The sequence below is a fragment of the Vollenhovia emeryi genome, unplaced genomic scaffold, assembly GCF_000949405.1.
Source record: "Vollenhovia emeryi isolate VEMERY1.0 unplaced genomic scaffold, V.emery_V1.0 DF939120.1, whole genome shotgun sequence".
In the NCBI taxonomy this organism is placed as follows: Eukaryota; Metazoa; Arthropoda; class Insecta; order Hymenoptera; family Formicidae; genus Vollenhovia; species Vollenhovia emeryi.
The window spans coordinates 3,013,900-3,027,128 of NW_011967246.1; the positions used below are offsets into that span (position 1 = coordinate 3,013,900).

At 45.4% G+C, this 13,229-nt stretch overlaps 3 protein-coding genes across 7 annotated transcripts; 2 read left to right on the forward strand and 1 right to left on the reverse strand.

The window, feature by feature from the left end:
- The first annotated feature begins 6 nt into the window (after nt 1-6).
- Nucleotides 7-5,291, forward strand: LOC105570596 (histone deacetylase complex subunit SAP30 homolog). The gene is made up of 3 exons (XM_012027920.1): nt 7-1,302; nt 3,074-3,301; nt 4,048-5,291. Exons 1-3 carry the CDS (start codon nt 1,132-1,134, stop codon nt 4,177-4,179), a joined length of 531 nt encoding a protein of 176 aa, XP_011883310.1. The 5' UTR covers nt 7-1,131; the 3' UTR covers nt 4,180-5,291.
- A 1,051-nt stretch (nt 5,292-6,342) lies between these two features.
- Nucleotides 6,343-10,145, reverse strand: LOC105570598. Of its 3 annotated transcripts, none has more exons than XM_012027924.1 (6): nt 9,953-10,145; nt 8,482-8,643; nt 7,448-7,569; nt 7,041-7,189; nt 6,665-6,839; nt 6,343-6,562 (listed from the first exon to the last, which is right to left on the reverse strand). In XM_012027924.1, exons 2-6 carry the CDS (start codon nt 8,588-8,590, stop codon nt 6,500-6,502), a joined length of 618 nt encoding a protein of 205 aa, XP_011883314.1. In that variant the 5' UTR covers nt 8,591-8,643; nt 9,953-10,145; the 3' UTR covers nt 6,343-6,499. The 3 variants fall into 3 exon arrangements, with proteins under 3 accessions (XP_011883314.1, XP_011883317.1, XP_011883315.1); XM_012027927.1 differs by lacking the exon at nt 9,953-10,145 and adding an exon at nt 9,579-9,654; XM_012027925.1 differs by lacking the exon at nt 9,953-10,145 and adding an exon at nt 9,328-9,521.
- Nucleotides 10,146-10,276: 131 nt separating this feature from the next.
- Nucleotides 10,277-13,223, forward strand: LOC105570597 (RING finger protein 212B). Of its 3 annotated transcripts, none has more exons than XM_012027921.1 (5): nt 10,277-10,487; nt 11,101-11,228; nt 11,441-11,622; nt 11,995-12,206; nt 12,718-13,223. In XM_012027921.1, the coding sequence occupies exons 1-5, from the start codon at nt 10,285-10,287 to the stop codon at nt 12,866-12,868; spliced, it is 876 nt and encodes a 291-aa protein (XP_011883311.1). In that variant the 5' UTR covers nt 10,277-10,284; the 3' UTR covers nt 12,869-13,223. The 3 variants fall into 3 exon arrangements, with proteins under 3 accessions (XP_011883311.1, XP_011883312.1, XP_011883313.1); XM_012027922.1 differs by having other exon boundaries at nt 10,277-10,463; XM_012027923.1 differs by lacking the exon at nt 10,277-10,487 and adding an exon at nt 10,543-10,562.
- Nucleotides 13,224-13,229: the final 6 nt, after the last annotated feature.

Consider the following 13,229-nt stretch of genomic DNA (forward strand, 5'->3'; position numbering starts at 1 on the left):
TTGGCCTTAAGGCCCGTGCCCATAAAAGCTGCAAGTTGATTGGCTAAACATTTCTCGGAACTAGAACTTGGAGCAAGTTCTAGGCATCCTGGACACAAATCTAAAGGCATTCTCCAATCCAGTTGACGAATTTTACAACAGTTGCAAACGTTGCGAAGCAGCTCTCTCCGCAGAACGCATGCGCGTTGAGAAAGAGCGGCTCTCTTTTATCAACGACGATAATATACGGTTGGTAGACGTTTCGTTGGCTGCTTTCGCACTCGCATATGCTCAATCCGGGTCAGTGCTCAGCGCTTCAGTCCACTTCAGTCGAAGACAGAACGTGCCTGCGCGCGGGTGTGTCGTTTGACGTTTGGTGTCGCCGTTGACGATACACTCATCGGCGTCGCGCGGTTATCGGTCGCTGTGGGACGCGATCGGCAAGCCTCACCTCGGCGAGGAGTCTCGGCTGCGACGACAATCGCGCGTGTCCGCGGCATCGGTGTCCCAAGATACCCGTTGATCGGGAGATCGCGCGGCGGGAGAAGTCGCCGGCGAGAACCGCGAGAGTTCCCGTCCCGGATCCCCGGTGACGCTCGCGAGGGCGGGCTCGTTGATCTTTTCGCGTGGTCGGCGAGAGCGATCGGCGACCCGGCGTGACGTGCGGGCGGGACGCGCGGCACGGCGCGTCACGTCGCGGCGCGACGTGGCGCGGCTCGGCTTGGCTCAGCCCAGCCTGGGCCTCGGCGCCGTTCTGCTCCAACGGACACGGAGCCAGCAACGCCGCGTACACATACGCCGTCCCAGCCGTGAGGACGGACGGGCGTCCGCGAGGGGAGAAGTAGGGGGACTCGCGGCACGGCGGGTTAGCCGCGGATCGTGCGCGCGCGGAGGAGAATGAACGAGCGACTGAGCTTCTCAGCGTCCCGTAGCCATCGTCATCACCGTCACCACCATCGTCGCCGTGGTCACCGTCCCGCGATCGCCGGTTCCTCCGCCGAGGAGTGGCCCGAACATTTTTGACACGAGTGCACCGACCACCGTCGTCGTCGTCGTCGTCGCCGACGCCGACGCCGTCGCCGCGGGCGACGGCACTAAGCGACCGCGGCCGAGCGCACGCGATCGGCAGGACTGTTCGCGAACCAGGCGAGAATGAACGGCTTCAGCACCGGCGAGGAGGACTCGCGGGGCGCGGCGGATCAGATCTGCTGCCTCGTCGACGAGGGCGAGCGGTGCTCCCGCCCGGCCGGCAACGCGTCCTACAGCAAGCGCATACAGAAGACCGTCACCCAGCGGCGGCTCAAGCTCAATCTCGATCACATGGTGCGTGTACGCGGGCAGACGCGCGCGTCTCCGCGACGTTCGCGGACTTGCGCGCGCGTCCCATCGCTCCGATTCTCTCTCGGAGACGAAAACACCGCCGGCAGCGGCGGCGGCTGCGGCGGTGACGTCTCCCGCGTTGCGTTGCGCCTGTCGGTGTCGCAAGTTGTTCGGAAATTTCGCCGGCGCTGTAATTATAACGCGCTCGATCCCGCTGGGGGATTCATTCTGTATCTTGCGACGTAGCGAAAGTGCTAAAAGCGAACGACTTTGTCTCTCTTTTTGTAGAGACGAGGCTATTTCACTTTTGGCATTTTTTCACTGTAGTTCAGGATGCAGAATTGATCCCCTGGTCGTCGATGACCGACATTGTCGACGGCGATTACTGCATGCTGCAACTGGCGCGGTTATTTCCATTTGTTGCGATTGCCGGCGAGCGAAGAAATCAATTTTATTCGTCGCGTCGTAATTTAACTTCGCGCCTCTCGTTGCGGAACCACCGTCGTGGCCGGAGAAACGTTCGAGAAATTGCGCCGGGGATTTTTCTGTCGGCGCACGAAATTTCTTTCCTTCGCAGAATCGCGGCGTATCCTCGTAAGATACTCGTAGCGCGATGCGGTCCACCTTTTTCGACTCGCGCGTCTCGTTGAAAATTTTCAAACTTTCCGCGGGCCGAAACACTTCAAAATATTAATTTTTTAAATATTTCGAAGAGCTCTTTTTAATATTCAAACATTAATAAAAGTAGTTTCACAGGTTTTCTCTTTAATTTATATTTTTTTCTAAATGTCGCAGGCCGTAGATTGACCTGATGTACCTCTACACTGGCAAAAAAGTTTTGTTAAACTTTAAGTAAATAGATTTACTTAAAATTATTTTCTGTCACTAAAGTAAATATTTATTCTATTTAGATGAAAATTTTAATTTCAAGTAAATCTATGTATTATATTAAGTAAATTAATTTAAATCATTACATTTTCTACATTCAAATAAAGATTTCGTGAGATAGAATACTATTAATTAAATGAAATAATTGTTTTTGTTAAACAAGAAATCCAATTTTCTTTGCGGTGAGAATCACACCTTGGTAAACATTTTATAGAATCAAAATAAAATTTTTTAAATTAAAAATGATCTATTTGATATTTAATTAAATGCATGTTTTAATTTATTTATTATTTTTTAAATTTAAGGTAATCTATTAGGAGCCACCTAATGAATAATTTTCTTGAGTAAAGTAATATTTTTTTGATTCAGTTATCTTTTAATCAGTGTAGAGTAGCACAGTGCGTTTACCAAACATCGGCTCGATATTTGGTTGCATTGGGTCAACGATTAGCTAATGCACTGTGCCACTAGGGACGGTCGTGGTCAGGGGCTCGATTATGAATCTTTTCCTCTAGCATGCGAACTCGTGAAACGTGAAGAATTTCATCGAACATTGAATTCCTCAAGGCAAAGCGCAAAATCTATAAACTCTCGCGTGGATGGAATTTATCATAAATTCCCGAAATTTATCATAAAGTGATGCCCAGTAATGCCACAAATCTGTGCACCACAATGCCCTCGGCGGTTTCCCCCTCGCACTTACCCTTACTTAAAATTTAGAAAGAGATAATTTAAACCGAGATTAAAGTTAATTGGTAGAACTACTCGCGATTTTCCAGCGACGCATTGGACGAGATAGACCTCGAGCGGCTGAAATTTCCGATCGCGTACGGCTATTGTATTGCCACTCTGTTACATCCTACCTTTGTGTGTTGATTGCGTACAGGCACGCCACATATACATCTGTGATTATCACAAGCAAGTGATCCAGTGTGCCAGGACCAAGCAGCAGCAGCAACGGAGGCGCAAGGACTCCGAAGAGGACTCGGGCGAGACCGACAACGACCTCCCGGAAGTCGACCTCTTCCAATTGCAAGTCGGCACACTGAGGCGATACAAGAGGCACTACAAAGTCTCCACCCGACCGGGCCTCAATAAGGCTCAGTTAGCGGATGTAAGCACAGCGAACATTTATTACTCCCATACCTGCAGTGAATGTAATAAGGTGATTTAATACCATGCAAGAACTGATGTATGTGTATATAAGTAATCAATGCTTTTGATGTAGAGACATTATTATATGAATTATTTGTGGAGAAAAATGAAAGTAAAATACATAATATTCTAAGGGGTTCGGATTTTCCCCCTAAATAATTGCTGAGGATTATTGATAAAAGGAACAATAAATATATTGAGTATAAGCACAAATGGCCTGAGCGTCTCAGCGCAAGTTTCACTTGTTATCACCTTCAAAGCTAAGAAGAAAATAACGAAATATACGGTAAGAATACAAACAGAAAACGACGTTAAAACAATTGTTCGTTTTAATAGAATCTTCAAGCCAACTTAAGGAATTTAAGAATGTATATTAATTTGAAGAAAAGGGTAAGGGAAGCTTCCCGTTGGAGGGATAAAGTCCTGCCCTACGATCCGCCTTCTCCAGTAAACCTTCCGAGCCCACTCCACCCTTGTAAGCCTAATCCAACTGGTTTCGCTCGCGCGGTGTTCAAATTCGACCAATGGCATTTAAATTTTCTAAACAAGAATTGAAACGAATGATTTCCACGTCATTTTCTATGCTGTACTTTCGCCGTAGAATTCACTATTTTTTTTTAAACAACCCTGATCTAATAACGTACGAAGGCAGCTTTCGACATTTTTAACAATTTTTGAAAATCACACGTCGAATTTTCATTGCAGACTCTCATGAAGCATTTCAAGACCATCCCCGTTGTGGAGAAGGAGGCTCTCAGCTTCTTCATATATACAGTTAAGACCAACGCGAACAAGTTGGACCAAAAGAACGGCTTGAGCAGCAGCGACACAACGTAACGTTGTACAGCAAGAATTGTATATCGTCCTTGTAATTAGACATTAACTATGTGATAAGTATAATATAATATCGATTTCCACTTGTTAGTATAACAAGTAGAAATTTAGTAGTCTTTTTATAAGTTGCGAAATATTAAAAAATATACATGTATATGATAAAATTAATGTATATACAATATATGCATATACGTATGTGTATATATATAGTTATATATACATATATGTGTGTGTATATGCTGTGCGATGTGGCACAATATACTTACGTATATGTATTTCAATACCGAAGTTATATCGTTATTTTATTTTCCATCGCACTTCTCGTACGTAGAAATTGGCACGATGTAAAAATGTACAAAATAAAGTCGCGCTCGCGATTCCGTTTTAGAAATCGCGAGTGACGATGGGAATACTTTGGGAATATCTGCCCGGAAAAGGCAGATACGCAATTATTACGATAAAAATAAATGACATCTGTGAATCCGCAATGCGCTTTTATTTACTTTACCTTTATTGAAAAAAAAAGAAAATACATAGAATATACGTTCTGTCGTTTTGGGATCTTGAGATATAATTTCCCTGATATATTTATATATCTATGCTTAAAGTATGAATATGTGTAGCGTCCGATAAGACATGTATAAAGACCGCAATTCTCTTTCTGCTCTTGTTTTACTTTCTATTGTATCCACATGCTCGTTAGCAGTGCGGACATTGTCATGAATTATTAACTCGCTTTTCCGATGGATTCATTGACAAAGATTTTGTCTTTATTGATAATTTATCAATCCCTCTAGCCCCTTTGATAAAGATTTTCATTTGTTCGTGGAGATGAAAAAAATTCACATGTAAATTTAATTTGTTAAAAATATCCACAGTGGGTGAAGAAACGTATGGAGTTCCTCAAATATAAAAAAGTCATCGACGCGTATCGCTTTCTACTTGATAACTTATTGTAAAACAAAATCCATTCAGTTACATGTTCAGAAGACATAACGAAGAAATCAAAAAGTCTAATCAACAAAATACTTGAGTAATATTACAGCGGTGAAAGAAAGATTTCAACGTTATGCATTATTTTGATTTCACAGTTTGTTTCTTTGAACTGTTCAAAGCCATAACGATTCTTGAGAAAGATATATTCGTTTTACAAAGATATTTTACTACAGATCGTCCGTTTACAGACTTTAAATCTAACAAATATCAAAATTTTTTTTATTAATCACGATAATTATTATAGTGCTGTAATAAGTATGTTAGAAATGCTAAATATTGCTATATAATTGTCCTTTAAGTCTTCTAATAATGCGTTGAGTGTCCCTATGCTCTGTCCGAAGTAATAAGTATTGTCCACGTTCAATTTCCAAACAATTAGCGATTAATTTTGCAAAACGCATACTTTTTCTTGCCCACTGCATCATCAAATTATTTCCGCCGATAAAATCGAATTGTTACGAGGTGGAGAAATTAGCGATCTTCTGCGACAAAATTGGCCGTATCTCTCACATTGTTCAATTCTAATACAGAATTATCTTCCCCCTTGTTGTTCCGGTTGATTAATCTCTTTCATTCGCACAATTTCTTATGTCTCGGCGAAGCGATCTACTGTAACTCTACAATGCGATATATGTGCACGGTGCAATATGTACGGTTTTATTATTCGCGAACGTTACCATTATCGCTATCATTGCTTAACATTAATGCAGTGTAATAGCATAGCATAGCTAACATTACTTGATTTACTATGTTCTTACTATCCTTAAGATTGTATAGTAAGTTCGATTATTCGAGCGCTCAACCGATGCAATACTAGATTACATGAATAGTGTAAAGAACGTTCGAATAATCTAACGTTTGATGAAATAGGTTTGAATAATCAAGAATCTATTGTGCTTATTACATATAATTATATATAGATGTTTCTAATATTTATCTATCATATATATTATATATTAATAATTCTATATAATAGATATATACCGTATAACGTTTGTATATTATGTATAATTGTATATAAAAGCACACGTTAGTTATGTATATAATATAGTCTGCGTACGATATAGAAATTCATATATAAAATGGAATTCGTTCTTCGAATTTGGCCTTTCTTTTTACCATCGCAAGTATATAACCGAATTTCTGTAAAACAATTTCTTTCTTTTTTTCCGGACAATATCAACAGTATACATAATATATACAACGATAATTCTAGGTTAGTAGTAAAACTCGCTTGTCTAGCGTATGTATGAACTCTCGTCTGTTACAGCACTCGAGTTAGAATGAAGTTGTCGTTCTTGTCCGTCCCATGGCTCTGCGTCACGATTTATACGGTTCCAACTTCTTCCGGGTCGTAATTTTTAACTCTCTTGTTGTACGCGATGATTTCCTGCGCGTGAAAAAAAGTCGTATCGTTAGTCTCGCGTGTAAGGACGACCAGCGGAAATCATTCCGAATGTCCCGAGCACGCATTTCGGCTCACACAACATACTCTTTCATATCTGGCTCTGTCCTCCTCCGCGATGGCCATGTACTTGGACTTGGTCTGTAGATCCGTGCTCATCCACAATTTTCCTAGTTCCTTCGCGATGTCGCCCACTCCCATCTCGGGGTGCAATTCTCTCATCTTGCCGCGCAGCTCTTGGCAGAAGTAGAAAAACGCGGATCTGTAACATAACGATATGGAATCGCGGTAAGAAACGTATCTCAACGTTTATTAAATCTTTTTCCGTCTCGACAGATCGTGCCTGGTCCTTTACAAAAGTCCCCACTGATACAATCATGATAAGACGAAAGAGCTAAATATTATTAATGCTACATGTTCGAAGTACAATTCTCGAGTAATATCAGTTTCCAGTTCAACGTACAGCGCTCGTTTCGGTGCATCCTTGTCCCTGTATCTTTTCGTTCCTCTGCGCGTCGGCCTCTCCGGTTCCTCGTGTCCGGTGAAGTGTCTCTCATAGTAATACATTTTCTTGCTGTTGCAATGCGCATTACCGTCTTCGAGATGCACGATCTACAACACGGATCGGCGCCAATTGTAATTGCCACTGAGAAACCTGCCCAGAAACCATGCATGCCTAAAAGACAGGCATATTCTCTGGGTGTCTACACATTTTTCATTTCTACCGGTTAATTACACACGTTTCTGATTTAAATAACAATTTCTTTCCTTTTCCCCACGAGACTTTTAGATTTCAACACATCTTTCTACATTTGAGTCTGCGCCACTACAAACTTAATTACTGCTAAAGTATCAGACCGACTGTCGCACCTCGTTCTTCACCGGCACTGGATTGATGATGTAATTTTTAGGGCCGTTATTAGACCACTTTGCCTGATTGGTGGAAACGTTGGTCACGTTGTTGGGCTTCATCACACCTTCTCCGCCGCATTCTGCAAAGGGAATACATGGGCTGTAATACACGGACAGGGTGAGGGAGCTGTGATACACGGACAGGTTGCGAAAAGCTTGCTCGGTGGCGGAGTCTACAAGAGTTTTTATACTGGCTTGTATTAGGTGGTAAATTTAGTTTCATTTTAAAGGTTGAACATTTGTCAATGAAATTCAGCGCGAAAAGATTCATGGAACGCGACGAGTTCTTCTTTCAACGTGTGTTGCTTCATTACTTTGATTTGAAAAAGAAAGAACTGCAGCTACAGCTCATAAATTACTTGTCGAAGCTTATGGCGATTGTGCTCCATCGAAAAGAACATGCCAGGAATGGTTTCAGCGATTTAAAAGTGGTGATTTTAATGTGAATGATAAACAACACTCAGGTCAGCCGAAAGAGTTTGAAGACACCGAATTGCAAGCATTATTGGACGAAAACTCAGCTCAAACGCTCCAAGAATTGTCTGCAGCGTTAGATGTTACTTCGCTGGCTGTTTCCAAACGTCTACATGCAGCGGGAAAGATTCAAAAGGAAAGGAAGTTATTCTTTTGCACAACGCTCGACCACGCGTTGCAGAAGCCGTCGAGGAAACGCTGATGCAGCTCGAGTGGCAAGTTCTCCCGCACCCAGCGCATTCACCAGACTTGGCTCCTTCAGATTATCACCTGTTCCGATCGATGCAGCACCGCTTGGTGGATACACACTTAAAAAATTACGAGGACGCGAAAATGGATCGATGAATGGATGGCATGAAAAGACCAGTCGTTCTGTCGTTGCCAGAGAGATGGGAAAAATGTATAGCTAGTGAGGGCGAATACTTTGATTGATGCAACTTTCGCCTTTGATATCGAATCGAATGAGTTTGTTAAACAAAGAAACGCCGCGGAAACTAAGTTTACCACCCAATGTATACCTGGTGCCATGTTAGTTTGGCCGACTATCATAGTCTCCCTCATTCCAGAATTCAAGGAGTTGTCGCCGGCCTTTGCGAGGTACACGTTCTTTCTGTCTGACGACTCCATGACCGTCTTGCTCTCGCGCGATTCAAGGGTTCTGGCACAGCTTTATTGATCACCTGCGAACAAGAATACCTAAATAGACACGTGTAAATTCACGGACAAAGTCCATCGTACGCGGAGAACAAAGGGAGACGCTCGAAATAAGCCTGAACTTCTGCGCCAGTTAAGTTGAATCGAGGTACACAGTAGAGAATCTAGAAAGTAAGATCTGAAACAATCAACGTCCACTTCTACCGGATCGACCTTTAATCTCGGCTCGACGTTCTTGTCATCTTCCTCCGGTTTCGAGAATTGGAAGAAAGGGACAAGAAGCAAATCGAGCCGGGACTAAAGTCGGTCCGCGAAAATCGGCTGAGGAACATAAGATATCCTCAATGTTTCTTGCATTACTTCAAGCCCCATCAACGTATACTTTTCATCATTGATCTATTTTTAGCTCGTTATTATTTTCGAGCGCTCGAATCGACGTTAGTTCGTTTCAGTCGTTAATTATGTAAAGCGGCTCCGCGATCTTTCGCAGACAGAGCGAGCGGGAGGGAGAAAAAAAACTGACGGAGACGGATCTGTCAAGGCTGGCTCGTCCCAGCCGCGCGATTGTCGCACGGTCCCTTCCGCTCTTTTCCTCCGTCCTTCCGTTCCGCGACCACCGACGCTCGTCTCGAGCGACGAGGAAACACAAGTCGCGGTGGGCTACGGCCAGGGGGAGGGGGGGGGGAGACGGATCGTCGGCCGATTCCCACCTTTCCCTCAGGAACGCCCAGCGACCGCGGGAGCCTCCGCTCGACCACGGACACGAGTCTCTCGGGCAAGCAGACCGACCACCGATCGACTCCGGGCTTTACGAGCGACTGTCAATCGCGGGTGCGCGCGACCAGTTGACGGCCTCATCCATCTCTCGGAGCCTTTACTTGGCGGGGTCGAGATCGGTCCTGGCCGAGAGGCTCGCGTCGAGGTACCCCGGCGTCGTCCGGTCGTAACGGCAGTCACTTACCAGGCGTCGCGAACGCGAACACGCAACGCGAGCGGAAGCGGGAGGTGGCGGCGGCGGCGGCGGTGGCGGTGGCGACGGTGGAGTCTCGCGCGATCGCGAGGGAGACGGGAAGAGGCGGGGGGAGAGGAAGAAGAGAGAGGGAGAGAGGCGGCGGCTGGCAGGCTCGATTTCATGGATACCGGAGGCTATCGCACCTCGGGACGGAGGAGCATCGTATCACGGAGGCGATCGCGAGAGAAAGAGAGAGCGAGCGAACGAGCGAGAGAGAGAGAGAGAAAGAGAGAGCCGGGAGCCGAGCGAATTGGATATGGCAGTCGCCGTGGCGTGGCGCGCGTATTGTAGATGCGCGCGCGGGATGCGTCGATTCTCTTTACCCAGGGGTCCTCGGTTCATACGCGCGTACGACGCATCTTCCGCAGATCTCGATGACGCTCGCCCGTCGGAGGGGCGACGGTGCTCGGCGACGCGCCTCGTCGCTGCCGCGAGTCGCTCGCGTCAAATTCGTCGCTGACAACCGAGCCGCGTGATGCACCGTGAAATCGCGGAACTGACTTCTTTTTCTCCGCGTCCCCCGCGCGACTCCGCTGCCTGATTTCCCGATGCCGAGAGAGCCGAGTCAGCCGAGTCGTAGAACCGGTGGAACGTCGCCCATTGGCTGGACGCTCGCGTCCTAGGAACTTTTGAAACTCCTACTCCCTATTCCAAAATGGCCGCTCTCGTTCTCGACAGCCATTGGTCGTTTCTCTCCCGCGAGTCGCCCATCTACCGTTGTTACCTGCACCCGCGACAGGGGGCGCGAACCTCTCTTTCGAGCGGCTTTTGTTTCTTGGCGCCAGCGGTGGATTTCGAATCCCGTCGCTCTCTCGACGCAAAGATTCGCGCCCGGTCAGGTTCAACGTATACGCAGAAGTCAGTATTTTCGACCTTATCCGATATGTACTTCGTTTTACGCGCAGCGAAGAAAAACCCCTCGGGCAAATATCGGTGAGTCGTGTGCGAAATGACGGTCGTTGTGTTTTGCGACGTGCTCGAGTTGCAAGGTCGAGCGGGAAGTCTTGGAAATGTTCGGAATGGACTCCGATTGGAATTATTCTCCTAGAGAACGCAATGGAGCTCTAGGAAATTATTGCAACAATCCCGAACACTTCCGCGATTTCCACCGATTGACCGTGCAATTCGAGCGAGTCGCGAAGCACAGCGATCGTCATTTCGCAACACGACTTGCCGATACTCGAGGGGCACGTATCGCGGAACTTCTCGGGACAGATTTCGATCGGAGTTCTTTCGATTTCATTTCCCGCATTCCTATTGTACTTGCTAGGGAAGTCGGGAATGATTCCGATTGTAATTCATTCCGAAGAGTCCCGTAATACATGCCCGACGTCCAGCCAGAAATAACTCGTCGATCGACGTCGAAACGATGTCGCGTCGACATCGAAACCGCCACATTGACGTCGATCGGCGAGTAATTTCTGACTGGGCGGCCTCATCACAGTTACATAATGTTACAATTTACTTCCAGCAAGATGTCGAGACCGCAAATGAACTCGATAATCTGCAACCAGTGCTTCACCCCGACGTACCGAGGGCAACATCCGTACCACATTACGCAGTGCGGCCACATCTCCTGCCAGAATTGTCTGCGACAAGGTGAGTGAACTTTGAGAGAGACGAGAGGTTTGTTTTCTGTTCCTGCACTAGTGAACTAGTGCAGTAAGGTAGAATGAGAAAATATATGCTTGTCTTACTCTAATTTATTGCACTAGTTCACTAGTGTAAGAACAGAAAACAAGCCTGAGGTAAACCTCGCGCGATTCGCTTTCCGTGATTCCGGCGTACTTATTCACCCTTGCGACTTTCAGTTCAGAACCGATGTCCGCAATGCGAGCGTGCCGGCATCGTCTCGATAGCGCTGGAGGAGCCGTTGTCGCCGAAGCTGATGCCGTACTTCCAGCCGTCCGCCGAGCTCCTAGAAACGATGCTAAAGGTCGACACGTTCAATAGCACCCAGCTGAATATAACGCTGCAGCGCTTCTACGATCTTGTACATAATATCTGCCTACGTCTTCTGTTCTACAGTCCTCTTGTCGCTTGCTTTTTTTCTGGTCCTTGGCTGCGTTCCGATGTTCACCGCCGGTACCGATGGCTTTTCGGTACTGGCAGTAAATGTCTGAACGCAGCCCTGGGCTGCGGTCAAGCTGTCGCTTGAAATGTTTCAAAGTGCTCATCTTTTCTTTTCTTTCGGAAAAGATAGAAGAAGGACGGAAACACTTCGAAGCATTTCTAGCAGACCGCAACCTTAATTTCTCATGATTTTCTACTTGTATCGCGTCTCTTCTATCTTCCTCGCGTTTCTCATGTGTCTTTTCTTTCTGAATATTTTTTCTGGATTTTCACACCGGCGGTATATCCTAAGGATAAGAAGTACGAAATATTGAAGGCTCGGTATTGGATGCAGATTCAGAACATGAAAACGTTGCTGCAGAAGTACAATATGTTAAAGGCCACGTTGGAGAAGCAAAAGAAGATACTGCTGATGGTGAAAAGAGGATCTCCGCGATCCGTCCGCGTGACTACGGAGCAGACGCCGTCGGATTCCGGTATCTCCGTACCTGCGTCGAGCTCAAAGTAACGTGCGATAGTTTTGAACAGCACCGTGGAATCGCGCAACTGATTTATCTGCGTCCCCCACGCGACTCTGCGTCGGGAAATACCAAGCGAACGGGAGATAAAAGCGGATCTCTCCTTGTTACATTCGTCTTTACGTTAACATATAATATTAAATGCTATTCAATAATATGTATAAGTTTTGAGAAACCGCTACGTATTAGTAGAGGAAAGTCCTCTATCATGAGATAGCAGATTGTTAACGTCCAAATTCAATCACAAGTCTTTTCTTCGCAACGATTACACGATCTAACGATCGCTTTTTCCTACTAAATAGTTTTCACCCCAATGGCGATAATTTCATGGTGAAACCAACAGATGATGCCTATTAATTTAGCAGAAACTCCGCTATCTTGTATTTAAAAGTCTACGTCATAATAGGGGACTTTCCTCCATTACTCTGCATAATTCGAGTACTCGTCAATTCGAAAGTAAAACGATACCTTTTATTCACATTGCTGTATGTTTGTAGGTTTTCGCTGAACTCGTCGAGACCTGGGAAATCTTCCATCATAACACCCATGCCCGAAATGAGGGGGCAATATAGAACTGCCGATGGTTTTTGCATACCAGTCAGCCATAAACCAAATCCGAAGTTCAATCCTCGAACCATGTTATCTTAAATTATAGTTGTTTTTTTTTAAATAAAGGGACACCCTTTATTTCTATTTCTGGGTCTACGCGGTCAAGTTGGAAATCGTGACGTCAGAGACGAGATAATGGCACGTTGAGAAAATTCTTGTATTAATAAACAGCAGTAAAGTTGATACTCAGCTCAGTTGGTGACACAATACACTTGCAAAATGTGATTTGGTTTCGTGTCACGGATTAATGGAGCTATTTATTATCTGTCAAGAGAAAAGAATAGTTCTCAAATTTATAATTGCGGCAAACGAACCGAAGTTTTCTTTTATCCAAATATCGTTTTTATTTAGAAATGAGAGACAAGAATTCGCGGTGCGGCATATAATTGCGGCAAACAAA